The sequence below is a fragment of the Stegostoma tigrinum genome, chromosome 23 (genome assembly GCF_030684315.1).
Source record: "Stegostoma tigrinum isolate sSteTig4 chromosome 23, sSteTig4.hap1, whole genome shotgun sequence".
Lineage (NCBI taxonomy): Eukaryota > Metazoa > Chordata > Chondrichthyes > Orectolobiformes > Stegostomatidae > Stegostoma > Stegostoma tigrinum.
Genome location: NC_081376.1, coordinates 46907901 through 46930558, shown reverse-complemented (window position 1 = coordinate 46930558; position 22658 = coordinate 46907901). Strand labels below are relative to the sequence as shown.

At 44.2% G+C, this 22658-nt stretch overlaps 1 protein-coding gene across 1 annotated transcript in view; it reads right to left on the bottom strand.

Annotated features, from left to right (window-relative positions):
• The window catches only part of ppl (periplakin), a 69763-nt gene that overhangs the window by 33951 nt on the left and 13154 nt on the right, over positions 1 to 22658 (bottom strand). Inside the window, exons 2-6 of the mRNA XM_059653877.1 lie at positions 8529 to 8628; positions 6302 to 6456; positions 3709 to 3829; positions 2339 to 2464; positions 924 to 965 (exon numbers count right to left, since the gene is read on the bottom strand). Of these exons, the coding sequence (XP_059509860.1) occupies positions 924 to 965; positions 2339 to 2464; positions 3709 to 3829; positions 6302 to 6456; positions 8529 to 8628 (544 nt within the window). The remainder of the gene's footprint in view (positions 1 to 923; positions 966 to 2338; positions 2465 to 3708; positions 3830 to 6301; positions 6457 to 8528; positions 8629 to 22658) is intronic.

The following is a 22658-nucleotide window of genomic DNA, read 5'->3' as shown; positions in this document are numbered from 1 at the left end:
GTTAGAAGTGAAGTTCTAGTGAATCAGTTGCTCCCGATGTGATCTCCTCTACATTGGTGAGACCGAGTGCAGACTCGGTGACCAATTCACAGAGCATCTGCGCTCTGTATGCTCCAATCAACATCATCTTCTGGTTGCTAGCTGTTTCCACGCCCCGTCCTACTCCCTGGGCGACCGGTCCACCCTGGGCATCCTCCAGTGTCACAATGAGGCCCTGGAGGAGGAACACCACATACTCCACGTCGGGAGCCGAAAGCCCGATGGCCTCAACATATAATTCACAGTTTCAAAATCTCCCCACCCTCTGCCTTACCTCATGCCCAGCCTTCCCTCTTATCCCCACCTCCTCGACCTGACACAATTTGTCCATCTTTCTTCGCACCTATCCCCCCCATCCTTCAATCTCTACCACCCCTTACCTGCATCCCACCTAATTTCACCCAGCCCCAAGCCCCCTCCCTCTACTTATTTCTCAGCCCACTTCTCCCTCCCTAGTGCTGATGAAGGGTCCTGACCTGAAATGTCGGCTTCCCTGCTCTTTGGATGCTGTCTGACTTATTGTGTTCCTCCAGCCCTACATTTTATTGACTCATGTTTCAAAGCGAGCTGTGATTGCTCTTTTCAGTATTTTTGTACAGTAACTTGCTTGTTGTACCTGATCTCAGAGCAAGACAACAGTGCTCTGAACTGAGACAGAGATTTCAGAACTTTAAATGGGAGAGAGGGGGTTTTATACAGACTTACAGGCAGACTTCAAGGTACAGAGAATTAGGAGTTTGGATCTTTTACCTGCATGCTTGTAATAAAGAGGTTTTTTGAAGTTAGCCAACTCAGTTTCCGAGTATGGGTTTTGTCACACCATGCCAGTGTCTCAGTGCTTACGCTTTACAAATTTAGAATGTGTTTTCCATTCTCATACTCACCAACAGTTTGTTGTACTTCAGTTGAATACCACTGATGTAGTCCTGTTGAAAGTGGAAATAAAGTGATAGATAAGTAAATGTACCTCCCAGGAGAGGGTTCTATTCGGAAGTATATTAGTTCCCTGATAAAAGTGTAAATGAGAAGATGTTCTCATGTGGATAATTACACAGTTGACGGGAGGAGAGTGTACCCGAGTCTTTGACTAAGCTCACGCACATGTAACCACCAGCCAATCCTGATACAGCTTTCATTGAGAACTCTCATTTCAGGGTTGGCCCGAGAAATGTCATCTCAGTTTCTCAGGGATAGACCCTAACCAGCTGTGTGTTTCTGATATTTTCCGTTTTTATTTCAGATTTTGAGCCCTTTCAGTTTAATTTTCAATTTTAGTTCCAATGGTGTTACCTTTCATTACAAAATATTCCTGAAATACCACTCTTGATGGATGTGACTGCAAGGACAGTGATTCATTTCACCAGCAACAATTTTATTTTGTATCTACTCTTGGGATAGGAGTATGACCTGAAAGGCCAGGCTTATTGTCCATTCTAATTACCCATCAGCAGGTGGCGATGTGCCACCAAAAACCAAATGGTTTGCTACATCATTCTAAAGACACTTGAGAGTATGTAAAGAGGACAAACTTCCTTTCTTGCACGGAACCTAATGGTTTTTGCCACATTCTGGAAGGTTTGTGTTCATTCTTAGTGAGATTAGCATTCTATTCCAGATTTATTAATTGATTTTTATAAGAACTAGGAGCAGAAATAGGAAATTCAACTCTGGGAGCCTGCAGCACCATTCATTACAATCATAGCTGAACTCACCTCAGCCTCAAAACCATTTTCCTGCCCGCTCTCCACAACCCTTCAATTCATTACTAACTAAAAATTGTTCCTTTTCCTCCCTAAATTTATTCAATATCCAGGTACCCATCGCACTCTGAGGGGGGAGGGGGGGTTGGTGTGGGGAGTGGATTCCGCAGAGTCACACCCTTCTGTGAGAAGTGATTTCTCCTCACTGCTGTCTGTTTTAAATCTTATCCTAAAACTATGGCCTCTTGTCCTAGATTGCCCCACGAGTTAAAATCCTTTCTACAGCTATTGTCAATCCCGTTTGATATCTTATTTACCTCAATTAGATCTCCTTTCATCCTTCTAAACTAGATAGTGTAAGCCTAAACTGCTTAATTTCTCTTTATAAGTAAAACTTATTGTAGGATTTGAACTCCTGTCATTGGAGCATGCATCCAGGCCTTTTCCAGTGCCATTATCATTTACGCTACCAGCAACTTATGGTAATGTTCATGTGAATATTTCTTCTCCGTACAATCGATGCAGTCTGTAATGACATCCAGAAAGTTTTCCCCTTCTGCAGTATAGTTACATTTCACCTACTGACTGCTTGACTTTACCTGGTCCTCATTCTTCTTGATGTGGTCCCCAATTGTTTCAACCTCTTTGGTGAAGAGCTGGTGGTGTTCCAGTTGCTGATCAACAAATGGCAGCTCGTTGCCAAAGCCTTGGTTATTCAGTTCAGCCTAAAGGAGTGAATGGGCATTAATTGGTGAGAAGGTTAGAGCAGGAATCTGAAAATTTGTTCGAAACAGAAAGATGGCTCCACCAGGCTGGGCAAAAGACACAACTTCACTGCAGTAAATCTAACCAATTTGGATGTGTGTTACTTATATTTAAGGGAGCGTTTCCCCTTCACTTGACTGCTTCTATAAGTACATTATACTGAAAATAAATGTTTAGAGTGCCAAGTGTGCGTGTGTTTCAAAGACTACGTGGAGTTCATTACATCTGTTATGCAATGCATTAGTACTCCACGTGTGAACAGGGGTTTTGACAGGGTCGTGTTTCCCACAGCGTCAACGAACTGAACCACACAAACGTATACTCTACAGGTTTGCATTTGAGATTGAAATACATTTTGTTCAAGAGGGCCACCACCAAGGAAACAGAACTCTGACAGTGAGAAAGGCAGAATGTAACTGTCAGCCACTGGGGCAAATCTCCTCTGGGTTTTTGCAGTAACTGCAATTAGTGCATTTCCACCCAGGTATGAGCAAGAGGAGGTCCAAGGGGAATAAATTCCAGGAGAATGGATTTTGATAAGAACACAGCTTCCTTGATACAGCTTTCACACATACAAAACCTTCAGGATGGACAATACAGCCAGCATCCACTACGTGTACATAGTATACTTCCCAGTTAACATAGCATCAGTACATCAGTGCTTTCAGAACGGCAGACACTTAACCTTTGGCCCACCATCATCACCACCTCTCTTCGACTACAACCTTGTAGCTTTCACATTCCACACACAGGACAGGACACGAGAAGTTAGCAGCAATTTTAACCTGAGCCACTTGTCGGGGGGACGAAAGGGGTTATGTCGGTTGTTGCCCCTAAACCTGCTCTCAGTGCATTGTGAGCATATTTGGTGCTCCACCAGGCCCAGTGTGTCCCCCAACCAACAAACTGGGCTAAAATTGGCACCGGTGACAGAAATGTTCCAGAATGTGTACAGATCCACAAACTAGGTTGAGGAGGTTTGAAAATTCTCCTGTCACTTTAGGTTGCCCATCAAGCGGCTGAGAGAGAGGTGCCACTTTCCATAACAGACCAGGTTAGGTTCACAGAGATTCTGCAATCCATGTTCACCCTGTTCCATGCAGTATAACACAAGTTACTCACAACACCTTTGCAACCAACTGCTATGATGAAGCCTTAACTAGACAATGTGTTGAGAAATTTGGAAGATGGGTTTTGTGCCTACTTGTTTCTCTTCGATCATTTTGGACCAGTCAATTGTAGGAATTCCATCCGTCCGGGTCAGGTTGTAAACCTTCTCATGTTCCGATCGCAGCTTCTGCACTCTTTGTTTCAACTGCTTGATACTGAAAAGAAACAGCTTTCTTTTACTGACATAACAAGGTGTAGAGCTGGATGAACACAGCAGGCTAAGCAGCATCAGAGGAGCAGGAAGGCTGACGTTTCAGGCCTAGACTCTTCTTCAAAAAATGCTTTATTTTTACCATCAGTTTACTAGTGACCACAACCCAAGTCCTTCTCTCACTGCATTTATTACCTCAGCATAGGAACACAATAGCTAGGGACAGGAGTAGGCCATTCAGCCCCTCGAGCCAGCTGCGTCATTCAATATGATCATCTCAACTCCACTCTCCTGCCCGAATTCCTCAACAACTGAAGCCATTTGCAGAGAATATGTTGCAGCTTCCTCATGACTTATGGTTATGTGGAATGCAGGTGGTTGGATTTTATCATTGCTGGGTACTGTACCACCTTTAAAGCTAAATAGTAGGTGAAATTTAGGCTGGCTTCTTGTTCCTGTGACAAATTCCATCGTTTGTAAACGAAGGTTCTGCTTCATGATGGGTTTCTGACCGTCATAGAATCACTGCCCTGCGGATAATTTACCCCCACCATCGCCGCTCTCCACTCCCCATCATTTCTTATCTCTTCAGGAAAATAAATCCCACCAGGAAATCAGGAGCGGCTTCACTTCATAGAAGCAGGGAGCTGGACAGCATTAATGTGCTCCTTTTCTCTATTCCTTAATGGAATGTGATGCATTACAACATCTGTGCCCACTGCCAACTGGGGAGGTGAAGGCTCAGCGCTATTATCATAGGGCTGTTAATCCACGAACGCTCTGGGGACACAGGTTCAAATCCCACCATGGCAGATGGTGGGACCTGCATTCAATAAAAATGTGGAACTAAGAATCTAATGATGACCATGACTCCCTTGCTAATTGTATGGGAGGAAATAACTCATTGGGTCCCTGGTCTGGCCAACGGGTGACTCCAGACCCAGAGCAATGTTGTTGATTCTGAACTGCCCTCAATGATGCCCCACTATGAATGAATAAAAAAAATTGCCCTTGAACCAAATGGCTTGATTGATCATCTCGGGGCAGCCAATAGGCAAGCACATTACTGTGGGTGTGGAGTCACACGTAGGCCAGGTCAGGTAAGGATGGAAGATTCCTTTCCCTAAAAAGGAGGATAGTGAACCAGATGGGGTTTTACGATCGACAGTAGTTTTGTAATGACTATTACTCATTAGTACTCGTCATTCCAGATTCATGAACTGACTTTGAAGCCACCAGCTACCATGGTGGGACTTCATAATCATCATAGAACCTCAGTGTGCGGGAACAGGCCATTCAGCCCAACACATCCACACCGACCCTCCGAAATCTGCATTTACCACAACCAACGCACCCAACCTACACATCCCTGACCACTATGGGGCAATTTATCATGGCCAATCCATCCTAACCTGCACATCTTTGGAACATCCAGAGAAAACCCATCTAGACACGCTGAGAATGTGCAAACTGCACACAGACAGTCGCCCAAGGTCGGAATTCTTGAACACATAACTGAATTAATAACCCAGTGACAACAGCACTACAAGCTAGTCAAGAGTACGCATGCAAAGAATGGGAAGAGATGTCGATAGAATAAGATGAAGCAGACTGGGAGGAGTTTCATGAGGATCCTAAATGCTGGCAGGGACTTTTTGGGCAGAATGGCCTAGTTTGGTGCTGCATTGGCCTTGGGGGTAGTACAGCATAGTCCAAAGATGTGCAGACTAGGTGGATTGGCCATGCTAAACTGTCCATAATGTTCAGCGGTGTGCAGGTTCGACGGGGATGGGTCTAAGTGGGATGCTCTGGAGGGTCAATGTGGATTTGTTGGGCCAAAGGGCCTGTTTCCAGACTGTAGGGATTCTATGATCTACGATTTATGATTTACAAGAATGATATCTAGACTTCAGGGGTCAGGCTAAGAAGAGAGATTATACAAATTTTCTCCAGAATTTTGAGTGTGAAGGGGTGATCTGATCAAAGACTTCAAGGCATTAACAGGAAAAGACAGGCTAGATGAAGATAAACTAATTTCACTGCTTAAGGGATTCTAGAACTAGAGGACATAGAATTAGGACCAGACCGTTCAGGAAAGATGTTAGGAAGCATTTCCACTCACAAAGGGTAGTTGAGGTTTGGAACTCTCTTTCATAAACAAAGATTTCCAGATCGGTCGTTAACTTTAAATCTGAGATAGTTTTGTTTTGTTAAGCAGAGGTATTAATGGATAAGGGCCAAAGGAAGGTATTTGGAGTTTGCACACTGGTTAGCCTTGATCTCACTGAATGGCAGAACAAGCTCAAGGGGCTGAATGGCCTTTTCCTCTTCCTACATAATTCTGCACAATTTGGATTCTCTATAATTACAGTGAAAGAAGGAGTAATGGCCTACCTTCAATTATCCCGTATGTGCAGGGTCTAACCATTTGTATTTATTCCAATTACCATAACAAAAGAAATATAAATTCACTTACTCTTCCACAATCATGTCAGACTGCGGATGCTTCTCAGCATTGGCTGTCTGAGCATCGTTCTGAAGGTCTACCAGCAGGTTATCAGACTCATCCATCAACTTGGTAGTTTCCTCACGGAATATGAACTCTTTCCCATCCTCTATCCTCCTGATATCCTAGAAAGAAGGATCAACAATTAAATCGAATCAAGACAAGGATTTCAATCCTTGAAAATTCTTTCCATCAATGAAAAAGTAGGGATGTGTTTCTGTCGATGGAATACCCTTCTCCACATGCAATCTCGTTCCGGGGGAAAGTTCAGATATTAAATCAAAAACTTTGTAACAAAACCTCATGTAACCATAACAGATCTGATTTCAGAATCAGTTGTTTCTGCGCTGCCATTTCAAGTGATTCAAATCAGATTTAAAAATATTAAAACAAAAGCAATTGGATTTTCTTTCATGATCCTTATTGGGGTTTGTTTTGAGCAAAGGCTACTTTGTCTAAACGTACGAAGTTTTTTGACTTTGGCAGAGGACGATCTCTACACTAGCGCAGTATTGGGATAATAGGCAATGAGCCTTTTTAAAAGTACTGTATCATGAGAAGATCCAGAGGCCAATAATAGAAGTGCTTAGGCAAGAGTTAGAGATAAAGGAATTTGGCCCGGGTCTTCTGAGGAGTGGGAATAATTGTCAGAATGCTGGTCTGTCGACACTGCTCCCTATTTCCTCAGGATCTTTCCAACTCAATTGTTCCAGAATTGCTGAGCATGTCTGCCTCTAGAAGTGCTGTGTCACAGGCTTGTTCCCCTGTTTTCACTACTGGGGGAGTCGAGAACAAGTGAGCATGGATAGAAGCGAGCACGTCAAACATATCACTGGGCAGGAATTCCTGACGCAGCTTGGTGATACAGCATGGAGCTTCCAACCACTTGGGGTGGCTGAAGCATCACTGAACTGGAGACGGCTGTTCGGCCCATCATGTCTACCCTGGCTCTCCGAGTGAGGATCCCACTTGGTGCCATCTCCCTGTACTGCTGCGCATTCTTTTTCAAACGACCATCTTCTAACCGCTTTTGAAATTATCAAGCGGATCTGCCCCCATCCACACTCTCCAGCGGATTGGGGGTTGGGTGGTGGGGGCAGGATGTGGGGACAATTTGTGTGGAGTATAAATTCCAGTGCAGTGCTGTCGGCCCAAATGCCCTCTTTCTATACTGTGGATTCCACATCCTATGTCCAATGTCTCAGCCAACTGCTGGTGGCCATCAGTCAGTTTCCCAATTTAAGATTATAGTCTTCACCTCATTGTATGTAAATACTGTCCTGTGCAAGAAAGACATGCTTTTGGTTTCTGCAACTGCAGAGAATGTCAAATTCCAACGTTTGTTTTGCTTGATGCATAAGAACTGTACAGAACTGCTTTGATATCTCTGAATGTAGATAAAGAACTTTCTTAATGAATAAAGTATATTTTTGCAAATAAAATGTAGATCCTATGCAATGTCATGGATGAATTTTGACCAAGTATTAATACTAGCTCATCGGTTTTGGCGATAGACGCTGCCATGATGTCTACAGTGTCTCCAACATCTGTATCTTTTAAAAATAGGCTTAATATCCTTTAACCAGGTCAAACCACTGCATTGTGTTTATTTGCAAGTCCCTTTTAGAAAAAAAAGCATTCGTGACTATTTAAAACCAATGAATGGACAGCTGCATTAAAAACAGCAACAAAATAATTGTATGCAACTGAAAGGAATTGAGCCCTCACCCAGGGGTTCCAACAAACCAAGTGATTGTGAAACAACTGGAGTTTGTACTTCAGCTACTCCCCACAGAATTATTAACAATAGGATCAGGGTAACACTAAATCAGTACATGCAATTTGGACAGAGTATTGGTTGACTCATTCTTAAATTTATGAAAATGACTAATGGTGACAAGTAATTGGCTTAAGAAAGAGCTGATGCCATAAACCAATGACTCCAGTTCTCTCTGAACACCCGAGTGTTAGGATTAACACAATGCAGGGTGGGGTTTCACCAGGACGTATCTGTACGGAGATAATGAAAAAGAGGGGAAAAAAAAACACAAACACACACACACCCATGTCAACCAACACAAGACTTCAGAACAGGGTGTAACCCATTGAGAACCGCTGAGATGGGGAAAATCAATTTAGTACAGATGGCAGGTCACCCTTTGAACATTTACTAATTGGTGCCAGTTTGTAAACTTACTTGCAGCAGGCACTCCTCCACCTTGTAGATATTCTTCTCCACATTATCTGCATTTACTTGCAGTCGTTCAATCAGTTGAGAGAGTTTTGAGGGTACCTTCCTGGAACAGACAAAGGGAACTATTGTATTACACAGGAAACAACAGCAGTGTACATGGTCAATAATTTCTCAGCTACGCTGTAATATGGCACACCGGTGTCACTTTTCAATCTGACTTCTCCCTTTCACAAGATGGTGAAAGACAAGAGGACAGTTGGCACAGAGAACCGGAAATACATCATTCTCACTTCTTATCCCATTTTGTACAGAAATGAACAGCTCACGTTTAGGAAAACGTCCGAGATTCTTCCCAAGAGCAGTCTTCATTCCAATTTTGGGCAGGGTTCCAGAAGCACGGACATTAAAAAAAGAGAGAGAAGGACTTGTACTAATGTATCACTTCTCACAAACACTGCATGTCTCAGAGTGCTTTATAGCCAATAATTTACTTTGGAAGTGCAGCCCCTGTTATAATGTGGGAAATGTGGCAGCCAATTTGCAAATGGCAGACTCCTACAAAGCACAGACTATTGCTGCTGTTGTTTGGTAGCTTATCCCCTCAGGAAATCCACTGTCGTGGTACATTGTGCACATCTGTCCTCTGTCACCCTCACACATTCATGGCAACTCAATCATCATCCAACAGTCAAGGTGACACAACAATGTCTCTTCTTCCTCAGAAAGCTCAGGAAATTTGCTATGTCCATAAGGACCTTCACCGACTTCTACAGGTGCACCACAGAAAGCATGTTGTCCAGGTGCATAATGGCCTGGCACAGCAACTGCTCTGTCTGGGACCATAAGAACTACAGAACGTAGTGTGCAAAGCCCAGACCATCACAGAAGCCAACCTTCTATCAATGGACTCCAGTTACATGGCTCACTGCCACAGAAAGGCTGCCAACATCATCAAAGACCCATCACACCCCAGTAATGATCTCCTACAACCTCTTCCATCAGGCAGAAGATACAGAAGCCTGAACACGTGTATGAGCAGGTTCAGGACCAGCTTCTTCCCAGCCGTTATTAGGCTGATGAATGGACTCTCTCGCCTCATTGATTGATCTTGCTAACATTGCCTTTGCCTTGCACACAACCTGTGTGTGATATTATCTGAGTTCAAAAATGGGGGAGGGGGAAGGGAGCTCAGCAATAAAGAGAGAGAAGGGGTGGGGCTGGGGAAGGTAGGTGGGATAGCGATAGGGCAGTGCAGGTAGGGAGTGGTGGGGATTGGTCAGTGAGGTGAGAGAGGTGGATAGGTGAGAGAGGACACAACCTGTCCATCTTCTTTCCCACCTATCCACCTCACTGACCAATCCCCACCACTCCCTACCTGCAGTCCCCTATCACTATCACACCTACCTTCCCCAGCCCCACCCCTCCCTTCTCTATTTCCCAGCTCCCTTCCCCAGTCCTGAAGAAGGGTCCCGACCCAAAACGTCAACTTTCCTGCTCCTCTGATGCTGCGTGGCCTGCTGTGTTCCTCGAGCTCCACACTGTTATCTCTGACTCCAGCATCGGCAGTTCTTACTGCCTCTATCGGAGTTGTTTTAATCTGTACATCCTTGCTTACTATGATCAGCCTGTAATCGCTCATAAACAAAGCTTTTCACTGTACTGCGGTACATGAGACTATAAATCATTCAATCCCTCCATCCTTGGTTGGACATATAGGATGCCATGGCACTATTTCAAGGAAATCCATGGGCATTGGTGTGCTGACCAATTCTTATATTTCAGTCAAATTCACAACAGCGCATTATCTAGTCTTTATAACATTTCTTTTTCTTTGTGGGAGCTTACTGTGTACAAATTGTCACATTTCCTACATTACAAAGTGCTTTGAAATATTAGGTGGATGGCATTAATGGGCCACTGAACTGCAAACTGTGCTGAGTACTGTAATCACATTCCTAAGTGATTCAGATTCAAATATACTGATCTCCGACTAATTATTTCCAATCCATTTTCCTATAAAAAAGGAAGAATATACTGGCATTGAAGGCAGCTCAGGAAAGGTTATCCCAGGGATGTGGAAGACTGTGCGATGGGGAAGAGGTCGAGTAGGGTGGACTGCTACACATGGGAGTTTAGAAGGAGAAGGCCTTATTAAAACATACAGGATTCTGAGGAGGGTTTGACAGAGGGGGTGAGGTTTTTCCCCCCACTGTGAGACAGCTTTGGACCAGGAGATCTGGGGGAGAGTGGGGAGACCTGACAGAAGTTGACAAAATCATAAGGGGCACAGATAGAATGGATAGTTGGAGTCGTTTTCCCAGGGTAGGCATGTCAATTACTTGGGGGCACAGGTTTAAGGTAAATGGGGAAAGTTTAAAGGAGATGTGAGAGGCAAGCCTTTTTTTTAAACGCAGAGGGTAGTAACTGCCTGTAATGTGCTACCAGATGAGGTGATAGAAACAGATACAATAGCAACATTTAAAAGGCATCTTGACAGATATACCAATAGGTGGGAGATCGAGAGATACAGCTCAGGCAGAAGCAAAAGGTATTTCATTTAGAAAGGCGTCATGTGTTGGCACAGGGTTGGTGGGCCGAAGGGCCTGTTCCTGTGCTGTACTGTTCTCTGTTGATTCACTTCTTTGTCCCTGCTATAGCCAGAGTGCAGTGAGGGTTTACCATACCGATTCCTGGGATGGCACATGAGGAGAGGTTGAATCGGTTAGGATTATATTCACAACTGTTCTAAAGAATGAGAGGGATCTCATAGAAGCCGATAACCAGTCAGGATAGATGCAGGAAGGATGTTATCACTGACAGGGGAGCCCTGAACCAGGGGTCACAGTCTAAGAATACAGGGAAAACCATTTAGGGCTGAGTGAAGGAGAAATCCCTCCAACCAGAGAATGGGTGAGCCTGTGGAATTCATTACTACAGAAAGCAGACAAGACCAAAACATTGCATGGTTTCAAGAAAGAGTTGGATATAGGGCTTGGGCCATTTGGATAGTTTTAAGAATAAGAGGAAAATGAAAAGATATATTAAACTATATCTAAGAGAAGTCCACCTCCATTCTGGTTCTGAGCAGCTCAGAACCATCACCTGTGCCAGTTCCACCAACACTTTTTGGAAAAGCAGGAGCAGGGGACTGAGTTGGATGATCAGCTACAATTATAATGTATAGCTGATCAGGCTCAAAGGGCCAAAAGACATACTCCTGCCCCTATTTTCTATGTTTCTACATTATCCTTAGTGCTTGTTTACAAACCTAACATCAAATATGTGTCCTCTCTCTCGGCCAACACCTCCAGCATCAAGGCTGTAGTTCCAGTCAATCAGCTGATTTGGGGAGATCAGTCAATTACATGCCAAACCCAACATTCCCAAAAACCAGCTCCCTACTCAGAAATTCGGCAGGGCACATGGTTACCAAGAGGGCAGGAAACACTTTATGGCGTTTAAATAACTCAGCAGAGGCTGGTATCCTGTCACCATGTCTACGTATGCATAGTAAATGGGCTCTGACCAGCCAGCTCAAAAAGCAGTCCCTAGACTGAGAGGACCTTCTGAACATCCTGTTTATATCTGTCAGTCAGGGCTCCCTGATTGTTAACCTGGGCCAACTTCACTCAAGGATTTCACAGTCAATGAGATCCACCCAGCCCTGGTTCCAATCACTACAGACATCCTGTCATAATACAATATCCCAAACCAACTTGTGGGAATCCCTAGCCCAAGACCAATGCCCAACTGGAGAAGAAGCATCCACAAAAGGAGCCGACCATTCTGAGTATCTCCAACATGCCAACACAAACAGCTGAAGGGCAGTGCCAAAAGCCAAGCATCCCATCTTATCCCATTCAGCAAATATCACCCATTCCACTTTGCCAATCCAGTGGCAATTGTTGAGCAACTTTAGGATGCATGACACCAGAGGGGAAAACGTCACCTTCAACTTCAAAGAGCTACCTAACAGACCATAAGACATCAGAGAATATGTAGGTCATTCAGCCCATTGAGGATGCTTTACCTTTCAATGAGATCATGGTTGATCTGATCATCTTCAACTCTGTTATCCTTCCTTATCCCCATAACCCTGAATTTCTTTACTAATCAACAAGAAATGCTCTTAACCTTAAAGATGCTAAATGACCTAGCCTTGACAGCCCTTTGCAGTAAAGATTTCCACAGATTCACTACTCTCAGAGTAGAAATTCTCTTCATCTCTGTCTTAAATTTACAACCCCTGATTCTGAGATTATGTCCACTGGTCCTAGATTCTCCACATGGGGAACCAACCCCTCCACATCTGTTGAGTCCCCTAAGATTTGTGTGTTATAATAAGGCTATCTCTAAACGCCAGTGAATACAGGCCTACCGTACTCCACCATTTCTCATAAGACAGGCCATCCATGCCTAGTGAATACTAATGAACCTTCTCAGGATTGGCGCCAATGCCAGTATATCTCTCATTCAATAAAGGGCCCCAAAACTATTCACAGTATTCCAGCTGAGAGAAAGAATATCAAAAATCCAATCTCTTCTTATGTAGCCCATCGTTACACTTTGTTATAAAGTCGCGCTTTGTATTAGTTGAGGTTAAGTATCGACATTTGCAGGGCAATGACTGGCTACTTTAGCACATGTAAAAAGTCCGTACTAACAGTGCTCGCGTTGAGTTAGGATGCTCACACTTGTCATGATCAACACTGTGAATACATTTGTACCAAGTATAGATTGGCTCTAGTTTCATCCCTTATTGCCTGGCTTTCAGAAGTTTAACCATCATGCTTCCTTTCATTACAGGCATCACTTGAATTCTGTGAGTTGTTCTTGTTATTTTTCTACCACAATGTGTACCTTCACCATGTCCCCTGATCTCAACCAGAATTCCCAAATTCCCTTACTTCTAAATGTTACTCCCAAAACTTTTGTGCTGACACTTACCCCGACAAATCTTAACTGTCAGCGGTTTCAGATAATCCTAGTAAATTACTGGAAGCTAGCAGGGTGAACAGCAGCAGAGTCTAATGAAGATGCCGATGATTTCTGAGCATTAAGCATGAGATATAGTCAGAGAGTCATACAGCATGAAAAGAGGCCTTTTGGTCCAACATGTCTGTGCTAACCAAGTTCCCCAAACTAAACTAGTCCCACCAGCCTGCATTTGGCCCATATCCCTCTAAACCTTCCCTGTTCATGTACTTGCAAAAATTGTTTTACCGCTATAACTGTACCTGCATTCACCGCTTCCTCTGGCAGTTCATTCCACACATGAAGTGATGAGTAAAGAAATTGAGGTTTATGGGGATAAAGAAGGAAAATGGAGTTGAAAATGATCAGACCACGCATGATCTCATTGAAAGGGGTAACATCCATGATGGGCTGAATGGCCCACATCTTCTCTGGTGTCTTATGGTCACTTAGGTCGCTCCGTGTGATCGAGGGTGACATTTTCCCCTCTGGTGTCATGGGTCCTAAAGTGGCTCGAGCATATGAGCTCTGTGCGAAAAAGTTGCCCCTCAGGTTCCTTTTAAATCTTTCTCTTCTCACCTTAACAATATACCATCTAGTTCTGGACTCCCACACCCAAATGGAAAAGACCTTTGCTATTCACCTTCTGGATGCCCGTCATGACTTTATAAGCCAGTAGAGATTGGAATGTAAAAGGTAGTTCGTACACTTCATGAACACTGTTGAATGGAAAGGCTAGGAAAGATCGAGCAGTAATGATGGGTTTAACACTGACTGTGCCCAGTCATGACACAGAGGCAATGAAAGCAGAAAGAAAGTGGATCCACTGACAAATCAGTGGAGTGAGCATCTGGGTTCCTCGTGCTGAAACTTTTAAAATTCCACTGAAGCAAAGAGGTATAAAGGAAATATCTAAATTTAGCAATAGTGAACACAAATGAGACTAATCTCTTGTATGAGAGGACTGAATTACAGGAAAAAAAGTGAAACCAGAAAGCCAACTCTTCCATTTTAAAAGGAAGCAATGTCTCTCGAGAAGTTTCCTATTAATATTCATTTGTGGGATGTGGGATCGCTCAGCCAGCATTTCGTGCCTGTCACTAATTGCCCAGAGTAATTGCAGCTGACATGGTGTTGGACATGGAGTCACATGTAGGTCAAACCAGGTTTCCTTCTCTTAAAAAAAAGGACATTAGTGAATGGGATGGGTTTTTAAACTGGCAAAAAAAATGACATTAGGCCAGCTTTTTATTCCAGAATTTGACTGAGAATAATATTTTCACCAACTACCATGGTAGGTTTCGAACTCATGCCCCCAGGATGTTAGCCAGAGATTTTGGATTACTAGTCCGGTAACTAGAGATATTAGTTAATCACGCTGTTTGAAGATACTATATACCTCTACAACAGATGGGACTTGAATCTGAACCTTCTAGTCCAGAGGTAGGGACTCTACCACTGCACTGCAAGAGTTCTTAGTCCAATGACTCTACCACTACACCAATACCTTCCCCCATGTGGGGGGTCTTAGGCATTTATTGACCATCCTTAAGGAGTGGACATCTTATTGATTTTGACAAGTGACTAAATGAGGTAGAAAGAAGTTAAGCCTGGACACATTTCCATGTTAAATCATGACTGCAGGATGTAAGAAACTAGGCCTTCACTGAGCTAACGCAGCCTTTGTCTACCGTGCTGTAACATTCAGCCTTACCTTTGTTTTGGCATTCCAACATTTCCCTGGTCAGTCTCTCACTTTGGGTCAGCTTTAAAATGGAGGTTAGCCAATACTCTGCTACCTGCGGCCTACCTCACACTAACTTCACTCATTAGCAAGAAGCTGACAAACCTGCAACAATTCCTAGTTGAGCACCACCTCAACTTTACCACTTTCATCCTGGTTTTCAAATCCCTCCCTCGCCTTTGCCCCACTATCTCTGCAATCGCCTCTGGCCCACTCCTCAGGTTCTGGCCTCTTATATATTTGAATTGCTGTACAAATGGTGGCTATGCCTTCAATTGCTGAGGCCCACAGCTCTGCAATCCACCCCCCCAAAAACCTCTCTAACTCTTTCCTCCTATAAGACACTCCCTAAAGACTTAACTCTTTGACCAAGCTATTGATCTTGTGCCCGAATAGTTCTTTATGTGGTTCGCTATCAATGCTCCTATGAAGCCCATTTACTTCACTACCCCCTAAAAAGATGCTACATAAATGCAAGTTGTTAGACAAACTAGTGAAAGAAATGGCAAGGATAGACTTCCTTCAGGGTGATTAATATCTGGTATAAGCTGGGGTAGTGGAGGCGAAGTATGAGAGCCATTCAAAACACAGTTGGCTGCTGCGATGCAGGTTAATCGTGGGTTTCTGTAAATGCAGTAAAACCTCTGCTATTTTTATGGGCTCTCTCTACAAAGTCCGAGCCTGGCTAAACTTGGAATATTCATTTTTTTATTAAATCTTGGAAGCTCCTCTTAAACTTCAGCTGGAATTCTGAGACTTGATTTTCTCCTCTTTAAACTCTCTCGCTCTGAGATACTATCATTATCTTCTGAACTTCCTTCTCCCAGCCGTTTGTAGGTCCAGTCACCCCCTAAATCTCTCTAAAAGGCCACTGTAGTAAAATCAAAATTCCTCACAATCTCCACTTTAGTTCACTTCTTCTGCTGACTACAGAGAAACATATTTTCCTCAGACTCTCTCCATCGTTCAGCACGAAGATTGATGTTGCTCTAACATCTAGTTTCATAGAATCATAGAATCCCTACAGTGGGGAAGCAGGCGATTCGGGCCCTCGAGTCCACACCTCCAAAGAGCATCCCACCCTTATTCTGCCTTCTAGCAGTTTTATTGTAATCATGGCAACATCCTGCACTATTGCCTTCGATCATTCACCTTAAATAAACTTGTTCAGACAACCTGGAATGATCAGCCTCCCAATTTTATAGATGCACGCTGTAAATCTGAATACCCTGAGCTAACTGCAAATGCCTTACAAGTAGTAAACTCCAGGCTCAAATCCACATACGCCCCTTAAGACTTTAACCAAGTTCTGCCAGTCTAATTTAACTCTAATAATTTAAAAAAATACAATGAGGACAATGCTGCCTTTATTGTTTTATTGTGGCTGTGGATTTTAATTGGAAGAACACTGAAGCTGTAAAAAAGGCCAAAGCTTCAGAAAACTTCAGTAGTTACACAAGATCCTATTGAATACTGGACAAAGCCCTCTATTAGGTGATAATGATAGCTCTTCAGAGATACAGTACCTATGCTAGTTGTGGATCCCAGTTTCCTACATAACTACAATGGCTTGGATGGTGTTGGAGACCCATGTTGATGGGACATGGGTTCGAATCCCAGTGCGACAAACAACAAAATTTTAAATATTATTTTAACAAAGTACTGGAACTAAAAGCTGGACTAAATGGTGACCACATAACCTACTTTCAATTGTCATAAAAATCAGATTAATTAATATCCTTCAGGGGAAGGTATCTGCTGCCCTCGCCCAGCCTGGATCAAGGTATTAAGGCATATCGGCTAAAGGCAGAAGTACGGAGTTAAGCCATAGATCAGCCATACTCAGATTGAATGGCAGAACAGGCTAGAGGGGCTGAATGACCTATACTCCGCTTCCTATGGATTACACAAGAAAGGTTGGATAGGCTGGGACGTTCTTCACTGGAGTGTAGGAGGATGAGAGGTGACCTTATAGAGGATTATAAAACCATGAGGGGTACAGATAGGTTTGATAGTAGGTATCTTTTCCATAAAATGGAAGATTTAAAGACTAGGGGGCATATTTTTATGGTGAGAGGAGTGAGGTTTAAAAAAAAATTAGACATGAGAGGCGAATCTGTTTTACAGAGGATGGCTCACATGTGGAATGCACTTCCAGAGGAAGTGGTGGATGTGGGTACAATTACAACATTTAAAAGCCATTAGGATAAGTACATGAAAAGAAAAGGTTTGGAGATTTATAGACCAGGAGCAGGCAGGTGGGACTAGTTTAGTTTGGGATTATGTTCGGCACGGAGTGTTTAGACCGATCCTGTTTCCGCGCTGTGACTATGACTCTATGGCTCCAGACCCAAGTAACATGGCTGATGCTTGACAGCACTCTGAAATGGGCACGTAAGCCTCACAGATGAGGGACACCTACAGAGGGGGATCAAATAGTGGCCTTGCCAGTGGCACCCACATCCCATATAAGAATAAACAAAATTGAGAAAGTAGAAAAGGAATATGCCCACTTGCCTTTACAATTTCTTCCTAGCATGGTTTGCTAGACCACAACGCCTCTAAACAAAGTGATTGTATCAACTGATGCAACAAGGTTTGGAGCTGGATGAACACAGCAGGCCAAGCGGCATCTTAGGAGCAGGAAGGCTGCCATTCAGGCCTAGACCCTTATTGAGAAAAAGGGTCTAGGCCTGAAACGTCAGCTTTCCTGCTCCTAAGATGCTGCTTGGCCTGCTGTGTTCATCCAGCTCTGCACCTTGTTATCTCGGATTCTCCAGCATCTGCAGTTCCCATTATCTCTGATTTTATCAACCGTAAACCATGTCCTTCAAAAGAAAAGACCTGTTTTAAATATTAGGACAGTTCAGTATAAAAAGTTCTTGATGTTTCATTCATCGTTGGAGGGCAGAAAGCAATTAGCCCAGGAGTTTCAATAATAGATGTTAGTGTGGCTGGTAAATAGGTGTTTACACTGAGCGGGCCTGTCAGTCCAGTTAAACCGCTCTCGGGCCAAAAAGCTGAACTGAATTTGCATTTTAAGATCCGATCTGCTTTTCCAAGCAACAACCTATTATTCAATACAAGTCTCAACTTCAGCCTTGGCACAGTATTAAAATATAATTAAACCTATATCTATTTTGGAGACATCAATGTGTAATCTCACACTGTATCAAACGATCCCATCTGCCAAACAATTTCAATCCCAGACTTTGCTACTGTACTCAATTGGCAGTCACTATGACAACCAAACATTTAAATTAGTGACTCTGTTAGAATGCAGTTAGGCAACTTTTCTACCCAGTTGTTTGGATGGTAATGGAAATTCTATGGTGTGATACTGTCTTTAAAAAAATCTGGTAAAATATTAATTTTAGGTGATTAGTGAAACTTTTTTAAAAAATAGGAACAGGAAAAGGAACAGGCTCTCTGATGAAGGGTCTAGGCCTGAAACGTCAGCTTTTGTATTCCTGAGATGCTGCTGGGCCTGGTGTGTTCATCCAGCCTCAAATTTTATTATCTTAGACCTTCATATTGCTATTTATGGAGATGGTAACACAATTATTTTTAATCCTAATTGTCTCCTTATATCCTTCGAAATCTTTGCTCCTATCACTTGAGGAAGTCGCTGATACTAACTACAAAGACCAATTATTACTGAGATAATTTACCAAAAATCTTTATTCCAAAGAAAAATTCCACAATGAAACAGACTGCCGAAGGAACTAGTCACAGCTCGGCTCCACCATTCAATACAGTCATGTCTGCTCCTCAGTTTAACGCCATATTCCAACTTTCTCTCCATATTCCTTGTTGCCTTTAATACCTAAAGTCCATCAAGCTCTTTCCTGAATATACTCAGTGACCCAGCCTCCTTCTAGTGATAGAAAAACCCAGTCCATTCACTCATGTCCTTTAAAGAAGGAAACTGCCCATCCTTAGCTGATCTGGCCTACACCGGACTCCATTCTAACAGCAATCGTGGTTGATTTTGAAATTAGATTCGATGAGATTAGATTCCCTACAGTGTGGAAACAGGCCCTTCAGCCCAACAAGTCCACGCCGCCCCTTGAAGCATCCCACCCAGACCCAGTCCCCTATAACCCACACACCACTGAACACTACGGGCAATTTAGCACAGCCAACTCACCTAGCCTGCACATCTTTGGACCGTGGGAGGAAACCGGAGCACCCAGATGAAAACCACGCAGACACGGAGAGAATGTGCAAACTCCACACAGATAGTCACCCGAGGCTGGAATCGAACCTGGGTCCCTGGTGCTGTGAGGCTGCAGTGCTAATCACTGAGCCACCGTGCCACCCCAAGTTAGGGTTGGGCAATAAACACTGGCCTAGTTACTAAAGCCTATATCCTGAGAATGAATGTTTAAATAGTCCACAGTTCGACCACTCTCCACGTGAAGATAACGTTTCCTCGTCTCAGCTCCACCCTGGATCCTGAGTCTGTGACCCCCAGGCTCCCCAACCAGGGAAAACCATCTTCCCAGTGTGAAGTCTCTCCAGCTGTGTTAGAATGTTACAATCAACAGGTTACTTCCATTCAGGAGGTGTTAATGATCAGGACCAACATTTCAGCAGATGCTAACAAAGTGTGGGGCTGGATGAACACAGCAGGCCAAGCAGCATCTTAGGAGCACAAAAACTAACGTTTTGGGCCTAGACCCTTGATCAGAGCTAACACTTTGTTATCTCAGATTCTCCAGCATCTGCAGTTCCCATTATCTCTGGTTTAATTACATGGTGATACACACCAGCACCAACACATCCTGAGCGGGGATATTTTGAGATGGTACATTCTCATCATCACAGACTTACGGGTGATACCCCTCTACAACAGGACCCTCTGGTACAATCCTGTGCTTCTGAGACTTTGGGTGGGGTATTTTTAAGTGGGAGCAGATGTGTGACACAATGAGTTTAAGACCCGGGATATTCCAATCCCGGAGTTTCATTTATATCCCACCATGTCCACCATCAGCTGAAAGGCCAGTGATGGAAGGAAGGCAGCGAGGGAGGAAAACAAAAGGTTCTCACAGGCTGGAGCTCAAGACAGTGAGGCCGATACTCCAATGGCCCCAAAAGGTTAAATATGAGGGATGACCTTAAGGAGGTTTATAAAATTAAGGGGAGCATGGATAGGGAGAATATCCAAGGGCTTTTTCCCTGGGGTAGAGGAGTCCAAAAGTAGAAGGCAGAGTTAATGGGAGAGGGAAATATTTAAAAGGGACCTGAGGGGCAACTTTTCACGCAGAGGGTGGGGTGTGTATGGAACAAGCTGGCAGAGGAAGTGGTGGAGGCTGGGACAACTACAACATTTAAAAGGCATTTTGGATTACAGTAGCATTTTATCCACATACTGAATAAAACTGGTTTAAACAGACTTGTGGATTTTGAGTAGGTTAAAACTGTCTCCCACGTTTACATTTGTACCTCCTGAACAAACCTTCCCTCTTTCTACCCTCAGCCAAAGTTATCTTTTAAACAACTCATCGCATCTGATTTTTTGTGGTGCCCAGTCAGTTGGTTCTCACGTAGACAAACAGGAGGCTGGGTGAACACTGCAGGCCAGGCGGCCTCAGGAGGAGAGGAGCAGTCAATGTTTCGGGTATTACCCTTCTTCAGGAATGGATGTGGGGGCAGGGGGACCTGCATAAAGGGGAGGGGGGGCGGGAAGGGGTGGAGATGGAATGGCTGCGACTGGTGGACACTAGTGTAGGTATGACTTGGTTGGTCGATGGGAGGGATGAATCCGGATGGTAGCTGGAAGGGCAGGTCAGAGGGTGAAATGGAAGGGAAGAGGTGGGTCTCGAAAGAGAGCCCGGGGGATGGGTGGAAGGTTATTTGAAATTGGAGAACTCAACGTTGAGTCCTCCTGGCTGTAGGGTGCCCAGAAGGAAAGGAAGGTGGTATTATGCAAATTTGCGCGCTGAATCGCTGCGACACTGGAGGCAGCTGTGGATGGGCACGTTGGGGGTAGGGGCTGCCACGCAAAGATGCTCTCCCGGATGGTTGCTGACTCTACGTTTGCTCTCATGGCTGTACAGAAGACCACATCAGGAGCTCCGGATGCAGCAGACGAGGTTGGAGGAGATGCAGGTGAAACTCTGTCTCACCTGGAAGGACTGTTTAGGGCCCTGCATGGAGGTGAGGCAAGGGGTGTGTGGGCAGGTATTGCATCTTTTATGGTTACAGGGGAAGGTGTCAGGCAGGATGCAGTGGTTGGTGGGGAGTGTAATGTGAACTAAGGAGTGGTGAAGGGAATGGTCCTTGTGGAAGGTAGAAAGGGGTGGGGACTGGAAGGTGTTCTGAGTGATGGGGCCTAAGTGGAGTTGGTGGAAGTGTTTGAGGATGATACGTTGGATATGAAGGCCAATGGGAGTGGAAAATGAGGACAAGGGGCATCCTATCTTTATTATGTTTGGAGGGGTGGGTGGTTAATAGCTGTGGAGAGGGGAATGGAGAAGGTGTGGTAGAGGGCTGTCTGGATGATAGAGGGGGAAAACAACATTGTTTGAAATAGGAAGTTATCCAGGATGCTTAGGAGTTGAACATCTCCTGATCAGAGTAGATACGATGGAGATGGAGATGGAAAACGGAATGGAGTTTTTGGAGAATACAAGCTGGAAGGAGTTGCAGTCTAGGTAGCAATGGGGTCTGAGGATTTACAGTAAATATCAGTCTATAAACTGTTGCCAGAAATGGAAATGAGAGGTCGAGAAAGGGGAGGGAGGTATCTGAGATTAAAGGGCAGGGTGGAAATTGTTAGCAAAGTCAATGAACTGCTCCAGTTCAGCCTGGGTACAGGACACAGTACCGATGTAGAGATCAATGTAATGGTGGAAGACCTGGGGAACAGTCCCAGTGTACATACTGAAGGGGGACTGTTCGACATAACCATCAAACAGGCAGGCACAGCCGGGGCCCATGTGAGCGCCCATGGCAACCCCCTGGATTTGGAGTAAGTGGGAAGGCTTGAAGGAAAACCTATTGAGAGGGAGGACTAGTTCAGCGAAGTGGAAGAAGGTATTGGTTGGGGGCTGGGGGGCCGAGGAAATGGATGGGTCTGTTGGAGAAGAAAAAACTGAGGACCTGTAGGCAGTCCTTGTGGGTATGGATGCGTACAGGGATTGAACATCCATAGTAAAAATGAAGCGCTGGGGGCTAGGGAACTGGAAGTCACCAGAGAGGTGAGGGTGTGGTTTGCGTCCCAGATGTAGATGGGGAATGTCTGTACCAAGGGGAAGGGAATGGAATCGAGGTAGGAAGAGATTAGTTCGGTGAGGCAGGATCATGCAGAGACAATGGGTTGACTGGGGTGGTTAGGTTTGTGGACATTGGGGAGCAGGTAGAACTGGTCAGTGTGGGACTAGGGCACTATCAGGCTGGAGGCAGTG